General features: G+C 33.9%; 1 protein-coding gene across 1 annotated transcript in view; it reads right to left on the bottom strand.

Annotated features, from left to right (window-relative positions):
• LOC100313566 (calcineurin B regulatory subunit) overlaps positions 1-12,994 on the bottom strand; it is a 33,216-nt gene that overhangs the window by 7,518 nt on the left and 12,704 nt on the right. Inside the window, 1 exon segment of the mRNA NM_001168039.1 lies at positions 9,380-9,564. Coding sequence (NP_001161511.1) covers positions 9,380-9,564 — 185 coding nt within the window.

Genomic DNA, 12,994 nt, shown 5'->3' with positions numbered 1-12,994 from the left:
TAATTATGTAACTATGCTAAATTTATATTGATAATCAACCAACTGATATGCAAGGAGGCCATATTCTAGGGAATTCCTCATACATGTGTATACCTAATTATGCAACTATGCTAAATTTATATTGATAATCAACCAACTGATATGCAAGGAGGCCATAATCTAGGGAATTCCTCATACATGTGTACACCTAATTATGTAACTATGCTAAATTTATATTGATAATAAACTGATATGCAAGGAGGCCATAATCTAGGGAATTCCTCATACATGTGTATACAATGTACCTAATTATGCAACTATGCTAAATTTATATTGATAATCAACCAACTGATATGCAAGGAGGCCATAATCTAGGGAATTCCTCATACATGTGTACACCTAATTATGTAACTATGCTAAATTTATATTGATAATCAACCAACTGATATGCAAGGAGGCCATAATCTAGGGAATTCCTCATACATGTGTATACCTAATTATGCAACTATGCTAAATTTATATTGATAATCAACCAACTGATATGCAAGGAGGTCATAATCTAGGGAATTCCTCATACATGTGTATACCTAAGTATGTAACTATGCTAAATTTATATTGATAATCAACCAACTGATATGCAAGGAGGCCATAATCTAGGGAATTCCTCATACATGTGTACACCTAATTATGCAACTATGCTAAATTTATATTGATAATCAACCAACTGATATGCAAGGAGGCCATAATCTAGGGAATTCCTCATACATGTGTATACCTAAGTATGTAACTATGCTAAATTTATATTGATAATCAACCAACTGATATGCAAGGAGGCCATAATCTAGGGAATTCCTCATACATGTGTACACCTAATTATGCAACTATGCTAAATTTATATTGATAATCAACCAACTGATATGCAAGGAGGCCATAATCTAGGGAATTCCTCATACATGTGTATACCTAAGTATGTAACTATGCTAAATTTATATTGATAATCAACCAACTGATATGCAAGGAGGCCATAATCTAGGGAATTCCTCATACATGTGTATACCTAATTATGCAACTATGCTAAATTTATATTGATAATCAACCAACTGATATGCAAGGAGGCCATAATCTAGGGAATTCCTCATACATGTGTATACCTAAGTATGTAACTATGCTAAATTTATATTGATAATCAACCAACTGATATGCAAGGAGGCCATAATCTAGGGAATTCCTCATACATGTGTACACCTAATTATGCAACTATGCTAAATTTATATTGATAATCAACCAACTGATATGCAAGGAGGCCATAATCTAGGGAATTCCTCATACATGTGTACACCTAATTATGCAACTATGCTAAATTTATATTGATAATCAACCAACTGATATGCAAGGAGGCCATAATCTAGGGAATTCCTCATACATGTGTACACCTAATTATGCAACTATGGTAAATTTATATTGATAATAAACTGATATGCAAGGAGGCCATAATCTAGGGAATTCCTCATACATGTGTATACCTAATTATGTAACTATGCTAAATTTATATTGATAATCAACCAACTGATATGCAAGGAGGCCATAATCTAGGGAATTCCTCATACATGTGTATACCTAATTATGTAACTATGCTAAATTTATATTGATAATCAACAAACTGATATGCAAGGAGGCCATAATCTAGGGAATTCCTCATACATGTGTACACCTAATTATGCAACTATGCTAAATTTATATTGATAATCAACCAACTGATATGCAAGGAGGCCATAATCTAGGGAATTCCTCATACATGTGTACACCTAATTATGCAACTATGCTAAATTTATATTGATAATCAACCAACTGATATGCAAGGAGGCCATAATCTAGGGAATTCCTCATACATGTGTATACCTAATTATGTAACTATGCTAAATTTATATTGATAATCAACCAACTGATATGCAAGGAGGCCATATTCTAGGGAATTCCTCATACATGTGTATACCTAATTATGCAACTATGCTAAATTTATATTGATAATAAACTGATATGCAAGGAGGCCATAATCTAGGGAATTCCTCATACATGTGTACACCTAATTATGCAACTATGCTAAATTTATATTGATAATCAACTGATATGCAAGGAGGCCATAATCTAGGGAATTCCTCATACATGTGTATACCTAAGTATGTAACTATGCTAAATTTATATTGATAATAAACAAACTGATATGCAAGGAGGCCATAATCTAGGGAATTCCTCATACATGTGTATACCTAATTATGCAACTATGCTAAATTTATATTGATAATCAACCAACTGATATGCAAGGAGGCCATAATCTAGGGAATTCCTCATACATGTGTACACCTAATTATGCAACTATGCTAAATTTATATTGATAATCAACCAACTGATATGCAAGGAGGCCATAATCTAGGGAATTCCTCATACATGTGTATACCTAAGTATGTAACTATGCTAAATTTATATTGATAATAAACAAACTGATATGCAAGGAGGCCATAATCTAGGGAATTCCTCATACATGTGTATACCTAATTATGCAACTATGCTAAATTTATATTGATAATCAACCAACTGATATGCAAGGAGGCCATAATCTAGGGAATTCCTCATACATGTGTATACCTAATTATGCAACTATGCTAAATTTATATTGATAATCAACCAACTGATATGCAAGGAGGCCATATTCTAGGGAATTCCTCATATATGTGTATACCTAATTATGTAACTATGCTAAATTTATATTGATAATCAACCAACTGATATGCAAGGAGGCCATAATCTAGGGAATTCCTCATACATGTGTACACCTAATTATGCAACTATGCTAAATTTATATTGATAATCAACCAACTGATATGCAAGGAGGTCATAATCTAGGGAATTCCTCATACATGTGTATACCTAATTATGTAACTATGCTAAATTTATATTGATAATCAACCAACTGATATGCAAGGAGGCCATAATCTAGGGAATTCCTCATACATGTGTACACCTAATTATGCAACTATGCTAAATTTATATTGATAATCAACCAACTGATATGCAAGGAGGCCATAATCTAGGGAATTCCTCATACATGTGTATACCTAATTATGCAACTATGCTAAATTTATATTGATAATCAACCAACTGATATGCAAGGAGGCCATAATCTAGGGAATTCCTCATACATGTGTACACCTAATTATGCAACTATGCTAAATTTATATTGATAATCAACCAAATGATATGCAAGGAGGCCATAATCTAGGGAATTCCTCATACATGTGTATACCTAATTATGTAACTATGCTAAATTTATATTGATAATCAACCAACTGATATGCAAGGAGGCCATATTCTAGGGAATTCCTCATACATGTGTATACCTAATTATGCAACTATGCTAAATTTATATTGATAATCAACCAACTGATATGCAAGGAGGCCATAATCTAGGGAATTCCTCATACATGTGTATACCTAAGTATGTAACTATGCTAAATTTATATTGATAATCAACCAACTGATATGCAAGGAGGCCATAATCTAGGGAATTCCTCATACATGTGTACACCTAATTATGCAACTATGCTAAATTTATATTGATAATCAACCAACTGATATGCAAGGAGGCCATAATCTAGGGAATTCCTCATACATGTGTATACCTAATTATGCAACTATGCTAAATTTATATTGATAATCAACCAACTGATATGCAAGGAGGCCATAATCTAGGGAATTCCTCATACATGTGTACACCTAATTATGCAACTATGCTAAATTTATATTGATAATCAACCAAATGATATGCAAGGAGGCCATAATCTAGGGAATTCCTCATACATGTGTATACCTAATTATGTAACTATGCTAAATTTATATTGATAATCAACCAACTGATATGCAAGGAGGCCATATTCTAGGGAATTCCTCATACATGTGTATACCTAATTATGCAACTATGCTAAATTTATATTGATAATCAACCAACTGATATGCAAGGAGGCCATAATCTAGGGAATTCCTCATACATGTGTACACCTAATTATGTAACTATGCTAAATTTATATTGATAATCAACCAACTGATATGCAAGGAGGCCATAATCTAGGGAATTCCTCATACATGTGTATACCTAATTATGTAACTATGCTAAATTTATATTGATAATCAACCAACTGATATGCAAGGAGGCCATAATCTAGGGAATTCCTCATACATGTGTATACCTAATTATGCAACTATGCTAAATTTATATTGATAATCAACCAACTGATATGCAAGGAGGCCATAATCTAGGGAATTCCTCATACATGTGTACACCTAATTATGTAACTATGCTAAATTTATATTGATAATCAACCAACTGATATGCAAGGAGGCCATAATCTAGGGAATTCCTCATACATGTGTACACCTAATTATGTAACTATGCTAAATTTATATTGATAATCAACCAACTGATATGCAAGGAGGCCATATTCTAGGGAATTCCTCATACATGTGTATACCTAATTATGCAACTATGCTAAATTTATATTGATAATCAACCAACTGATATGCAAGGAGGCCATAATCTAGGGAATTCCTCATACATGTGTACACCTAATTATGTAACTATGCTAAATTTATATTGATAATAAACTGATATGCAAGGAGGCCATAATCTAGGGAATTCCTCATACATGTGTATACAATGTACCTAATTATGCAACTATGCTAAATTTATATTGATAATCAACCAACTGATATGCAAGGAGGCCATAATCTAGGGAATTCCTCATACATGTGTACACCTAATTATGTAACTATGCTAAATTTATATTGATAATCAACCAACTGATATGCAAGGAGGCCATAATCTAGGGAATTCCTCATACATGTGTATACCTAATTATGCAACTATGCTAAATTTATATTGATAATCAACCAACTGATATGCAAGGAGGTCATAATCTAGGGAATTCCTCATACATGTGTATACCTAAGTATGTAACTATGCTAAATTTATATTGATAATCAACCAACTGATATGCAAGGAGGCCATAATCTAGGGAATTCCTCATACATGTGTACACCTAATTATGCAACTATGCTAAATTTATATTGATAATCAACCAACTGATATGCAAGGAGGCCATAATCTAGGGAATTCCTCATACATGTGTATACCTAAGTATGTAACTATGCTAAATTTATATTGATAATCAACCAACTGATATGCAAGGAGGCCATAATCTAGGGAATTCCTCATACATGTGTACACCTAATTATGCAACTATGCTAAATTTATATTGATAATCAACCAACTGATATGCAAGGAGGCCATAATCTAGGGAATTCCTCATACATGTGTATACCTAAGTATGTAACTATGCTAAATTTATATTGATAATCAACCAACTGATATGCAAGGAGGCCATAATCTAGGGAATTCCTCATACATGTGTATACCTAATTATGCAACTATGCTAAATTTATATTGATAATCAACCAACTGATATGCAAGGAGGCCATAATCTAGGGAATTCCTCATACATGTGTATACCTAAGTATGTAACTATGCTAAATTTATATTGATAATCAACCAACTGATATGCAAGGAGGCCATAATCTAGGGAATTCCTCATACATGTGTACACCTAATTATGCAACTATGCTAAATTTATATTGATAATCAACCAACTGATATGCAAGGAGGCCATAATCTAGGGAATTCCTCATACATGTGTACACCTAATTATGCAACTATGCTAAATTTATATTGATAATCAACCAACTGATATGCAAGGAGGCCATAATCTAGGGAATTCCTCATACATGTGTACACCTAATTATGCAACTATGGTAAATTTATATTGATAATAAACTGATATGCAAGGAGGCCATAATCTAGGGAATTCCTCATACATGTGTATACCTAATTATGTAACTATGCTAAATTTATATTGATAATCAACCAACTGATATGCAAGGAGGCCATAATCTAGGGAATTCCTCATACATGTGTATACCTAATTATGTAACTATGCTAAATTTATATTGATAATCAACAAACTGATATGCAAGGAGGCCATAATCTAGGGAATTCCTCATACATGTGTACACCTAATTATGCAACTATGCTAAATTTATATTGATAATCAACCAACTGATATGCAAGGAGGCCATAATCTAGGGAATTCCTCATACATGTGTACACCTAATTATGCAACTATGCTAAATTTATATTGATAATCAACCAACTGATATGCAAGGAGGCCATAATCTAGGGAATTCCTCATACATGTGTATACCTAATTATGTAACTATGCTAAATTTATATTGATAATCAACAAACTGATATGCAAGGAGGCCATAATCTAGGGAATTCCTCATACATGTGTATACCTAATTATGTAACTATGCTAAATTTATATTGATAATCAACCAACTGATATGCAAGGAGGCCATATTCTAGGGAATTCCTCATACATGTGTATACCTAATTATGCAACTATGCTAAATTTATATTGATAATAAACTGATATGCAAGGAGGCCATATTCTAGGGAATTCCTCATACATGGGTACACCTAATTATGCAACTATGGTAAATTTATATTGATAATAAACTGATATGCAAGGAGGCCATAATCTAGGGAATTCCTCATACATGTGTACACCTAATTATGCAACTATGCTAAATTTATATTGATAATCAACTGATATGCAAGGAGGCCATATTCTAGGGAATTCCTCATACATGTGTACACCTAATTATGCAACTATGCTAAATTTATATTGATAATCAACCAACTGATATGCAAGGAGGCCATAATCTAGGGAATTCCTCATACATGTGTATACCTAATTATGTAACTATGCTAAATTTATATTGATAATCAACCAACTGATATGCAAGGAGGCCATAATCTAGGGAATTCCTCATACATGTGTACACCTAATTATGTAACTATGCTAAATTTATATTGATAATCAACCAACTGATATGCAAGGAGGCCATATTCTAGGGAATTCCTCATACATGTGTACACCTAATTATGCAACTATGCTAAATTTATATTGATAATCAACCAACTGATATGCAAGGAGGCCATATTCTAGGGAATTCCTCATACATGTGTATACCTAATTATGCAACTATGCTAAATTTATATTGATAATAAACTGATATGCAAGGAGGCCATAATCTAGGGAATTCCTCATACATGTGTATACCTAATTATGCAACTATGCTAAATTTATATTGATAATCAACTGATATGCAAGGAGGCCATATTCTAGGGAATTCCTCATACATGTGTACACCTAATTATGCAACTATGCTAAATTTATATTGATAATCAACTGATATGCAAGGAGGCCATATTCTAGGGAATTCCTCATACATGTGTACACCTAATTATGCAACTATGCTAAATTTATATTGATAATCAACCAACTGATATGCAAGGAGGCCATAATCTAGGGAATTCCTCATACATGTGTACACCTAATTATGTAACTATGCTAAATTTATATTGATAATCAACCAACTGATATGCAAGGAGGCCATAATCTAGGGAATTCCTCATACATGTGTATACCTAATTATGTAACTATGCTAAATTTATATTGATAATCAACCAACTGATATGCAAGGAGGCCATAATCTAGGGAATTCCTCATACATGTGTACACCTAATTATGTAACTATGCTAAATTTATATTGATAATCAACCAACTGATATGCAAGGAGGCCATATTCTAGGGAATTCCTCATACATGTGTACACCTAATTATGCAACTATGCTAAATTTATATTGATAATCAACCAACTGATATGCAAGGAGGCCATAATCTAGGGAATTCCTCATACATGTGTATACCTAATTATGCAACTATGCTAAATTTATATTGATAATCAACCAACTGATATGCAAGGAGGCCATAATCTAGGGAATTCCTCATACATGTGTACACCTAATTATGTAACTATGCTAAATTTATATTGATAATCAACCAACTGATATGCAAGGAGGCCATAATCTAGGGAATTCCTCATACATGTGTATACCTAATTATGCAACTATGCTAAATTTATATTGATAATCAACCAACTGATATGCAAGGAGGCCATAATCTAGGGAATTCCTCATACATGTGTATACCTAATTATGTAACTATGCTAAATTTATATTGATAATCAACCAACTGATATGCAAGGAGGCCATATTCTAGGGAATTCCTCATACATGTGTACACCTAATTATGTAACTATGCTAAATTTATATTGATAATCAACCAACTGATATGCAAGGAGGCCATAATCTAGGGAATTCCTCATACATGTGTATACCTAATTATGTAACTATGCTAAATTTATATTGATAATCAACCAACTGATATGCAAGGAGGCCATAATCTAGGGAATTCCTCATACATGTGTATACCTAATTATGCAACTATGCTAAATTTATATTGATAATAAACTGATATGCAAGGAGGCCATAATCTAGGGAATTCCTCATACATGTGTACACCTAATTATGTAACTATGCTAAATTTATATTGATAATAAACTGATATGCAAGGAGGCCATAATCTAGGGAATTCCTCATACATGTGTACACCTAATTATGTATGTATGCTAAATTTATATTGATAATCAACCAACTGATATGCAAGGAGGCCATAATCTAGGGAATTCCTCATACATGTGTACACCTAATTATGTAACTATGCTAAATTTATATTGATAATCAACCAACTGATATGCAAGGAGGCCATAATCTAGGGAATTCCTCATACATGTGTATACCTAATTATGCAACTATGCTAAATTTATATTGATAATCAACCAACTGATATGCAAGGAGGCCATAATCTAGGGAATTCCTCATACATGTGTATACCTAATTATGTAACTATGCTAAATTTATATTGATAATCAACCAACTGATATGCAAGGAGGCCATATTCTAGGGAATTCCTCATACATGTGTATACCTAATTATGCAACTATGCTAAATTTATATTGATAATAAACTGATATGCAAGGAGGCCATAATCTAGGGAATTCCTCATACATGTGTACACCTAATTATGTAACTATGCTAAATTTATATTGATAATCAACCAAATGATATGCAAGGAGGCCATAATCTAGGGAATTCCTCGTACATGTGTATACCTAAGTATGTAACTATGCTAAGTTTGTATTGATAATCAACCAGATGTGATACTAAGGACCTTTTTTAAGTGAGTTATCATGTTTAAATATGCATATTTATTAATATGTTTGTCATATCTGTTTGAGATATAGTTGAGAGAAAAGGCAAGATCTCCAGTGTTGCACATAAGTGTTTAATTTGAAGATTCAGAATGAACAGTAGTTTGGTACTTACTGCACAAAATTCATCAAAGGATATCCTACCATCACCATCTGTATCTGCATTTATAATGGTTTTGTCCACTATCTGCTGAAGTTGAGTATCTTTCAAATTACTACCCACCATCATCTTTAAAACTTGAAACAGCTCACCATTTGATATGTACCCATCTTTGTCCATGTCATATATCTGAAAGGCAACTGACAAATAAAAAAGAAGGATGAATCACAAATTAGTGAAATTTGTCCCTGCAAGAAGAAAAAAAAGATAACAATAACAATGATTTGGGAAAAATAAAGGAAAGTAGGAAAGTGTTACAATACACACGTCTTCAATTCATATGATATATACATGTCTCAACAACTGAAGGAGAGATATTCAATACATTATACAAATGTCTACTACCAATTGTGGCATTTTCACTGGGGGGACATAAATTTCCCCTATATATGAAATGGCATGCAACACACTTGTATTTAGTAACTTCCAGGTTTGTGTTATGAACACCTCTCCTCAAAGAAAATCATCCATCTCAATGAGATATTAAATAAAAAAATAGTGCCAAGCAAAGTGTAGCCTCGCATGCATGCAATGAGACAGCAGATTTCTAAACAAATATAATGCAGAAGGGGGTGTATTTAGCAGAATTGAACATTGAAAGAAGATCTTTACAACTTGTGAGGAATAGTGTGCAAGGTTGGAAAAATAAAGCGCGTCTAAAATCTTGAGGAAATTTATTAGGGTTAGTTATTTATTGATCAATTCAAATCACAAAGAGTAATTTGTAGGTTAATTTTAATGTGCTATCATCTTGGTTTCAAACAGGGCTAAAAAGCTGTGCTTACAGCAGACCTCATGCCAGTAGGATAACTTCAACTAGTCATAGTCTTAACTTTTGAAAGCAAGTAACAGGCCAGCAGTAAATTTCACTGAACAGAAGTACACCAAGACATGCAAACTTCTACACACAAACCCAAGCTGAACATGACCATCACATGCTATCATGCAATATTTATTTTAATTAAAAAATTACAATATCCTAGATATAGAAAAAAAAAATCAGTCCCATTCGTTATACATGTCACACACAAGTAAATTACTAATTACAATTGGTAAATTACCAATTGGTGTAGAATAGGGGTGAACAGTGTCACAATAGGGATGCCACTTTTAATTCCACAATACATGGATGCAATAAATTAGGATTATAAAGTTCAGTGGGAAGAAAGTAATGCTTGAGTTGTTGGAGAAGTACAATTACATGTATAGTTAATTACCAGTGATATTCAAAATGGCAGTGTATAATAAACTATGCTACACCAATGGCGTTTCTTCTACATGCCCCACACACACACAAGTTTTGGTAATTCATGTCATATATGAAAGACAAGTTCTACCACATCATTATACTTGCCATGTCCCACACAGGTTCTATCAAATCATTATACTTGCCATGTCCCACACAGGTATACTATCAAATCATTCCCCTTGCCATGTCCCTCACAGGTATACTATCAAATCATTCCCCTTGCCATGTCCCAGACAGGTTCTATCAAATCATTCCCCTTGCCATGTCCCTCACAGGTATACTATCAAATCATTCCCCTTGCCATGTCCCACACAGGTTCTATCAAATCATTATACTTGCCATGTCCCACACAGGTACTATCAAATCATTCCTCTTGCCATGTCCCACACAGGTTCTATCAAATCATTCCCCTTGCCATGTCCCACACAGGTTCTATCAAATCATTCCCCTTGCCATGTCCCACACAGGTTCTATCAAATCATTCCCCTTGCCATGTCCCACACAGGTTCTATCAAATCATACTTGCCATGTCCCACACAGGTTCTATCAAATCATTCCCCTTGCCATGTCCCACACAGATTCTATCAAATCATTCCCCTTGCCATGTCCCACACAGGTTCTATCAAATCATTCCCCTTGCCATGTCCCACACAGGTTCTATCAAATCATTATACTTGCCATGTCCCACACAGGTTCTATCAAATCATTCCCCTTGCCATGTCCCACACAGGTTCTATCAAATCATTCCCCTTGCCATGTCCCACACAGGTTCTATCAAATCATACTTGCCATGTCCCACACAGGTTCTATCAAATCATTCCCCTTGCCATGTCCCACACAGATTCTATCAAATCATTCCCCTTGCCATGTCCCACACAGGTTCTATCAAATCATTCCCCTTGCCATGTCCCACACAGGTTCTATCAAATCATTCCCCTTGCCATGTCCCACACAGGTTCTATCAAATCATTATCCTTGTCATGTCCCACACAGGTACTATCAAATCATTATACTTGCCATGTCCCACACAGGTTCTATCAAATCATTATACTTGCCATGTCCCACACAGGTTCTATCAAATCATTATACTTGCCATGTCCCACACAGGTTCTACCAAATCATTATCCTTGTCATGTCCCACACAGGTTCTATCAAATCATTATCCTTGTCATGTCCCACACAGGTTCTATCAAATCATTATCTATGTCATGTCCCACACAGGTTGTACCAAATCATTATCCTTGTCATGTCCCACACAGGTTCTACCAAATCATTATCCTTGTCATGTCCCACACAAGTTCTATCAAATCATTATCCTTGTCTTTGTCATGTCATGTCCCATACAGGTTCTACCAAATCATTATCCTTGTCATGTCCCACACAGGTTCTATCAAATCATTATCCTTGTCATGTCCAACACAGGTTCTATCAAATCATTATCTATGTCATGTCCCACACAGGTTGTACCAAATCATTATCCTTGTCATGTCCCACACAGGTTCTATCAAATCATTATCCTTGTCATGTCCCACACAGGTTCTATCAAATTATTATGCTTTCCACGTCCCACACAACTTCTACCCAATCAGTATGAATGTCCCAAACAAGTTGCACCAAGTTTCAGTACTTCCCATTCATATTTTTGTCACACAAAAGGTCTGCTAAAATAAATACATATATTAATAAAGAATTGATCACTGTTGCTACATTTACATTCATATCTAAGAATCTTAGCATATTAAAGGTACAATAACATTCAAGTCAAAGATTTACAATAATGATCTTCCACTGTAAGATTGGTTTATTCACAAAATACCATAATTCATGGTACTAGCCATTACATGTGCTACACAGTATCCCAGCCATAGTGTTTCACTTGCATCATTTTACATCTCTTGTTTATAGCTGTTTAGCGACTTAGCTTAGATGTGCAGCAAAATGCCATACTTTATAATAGCATTAGGTCAGTGTTTTACAAGCATATACTGTATTTGCTGTATTAGAACACTTCTTTTGAGAGAACCATACATAAACCAAAAATTGCATTTACTGTATGCTGGATCATTAAAATATGCCTCATCTTGAACAAAGTTTGCATACACACATGCGCTACTAGAGCAAATACAGTACTTGCAATAGAAATGCATTACAAACATTCTATTTTAAGTTGTGGGATACAATAATTTTATATTGGTGTATTCCCTAGAAGATTATCAGCAACTACCATCATGTGATTTCTTCATCAACCATTGTTACAATACCAGCATAGTTAGATACATGTACAAGTAATATAACACTGGTGACAAAAGATAAGTGTATCA

The sequence above is a fragment of the Saccoglossus kowalevskii genome, chromosome 2 (genome assembly GCF_978046115.1).
Source record: "Saccoglossus kowalevskii chromosome 2, keSacKowa6.1, whole genome shotgun sequence".
NCBI lineage: Eukaryota > Metazoa > Hemichordata > Enteropneusta > Harrimaniidae > Saccoglossus > Saccoglossus kowalevskii.
Note: the sequence above shows the minus strand (reverse complement) of the source record. Positions and strands in the feature narration are given on the sequence as shown.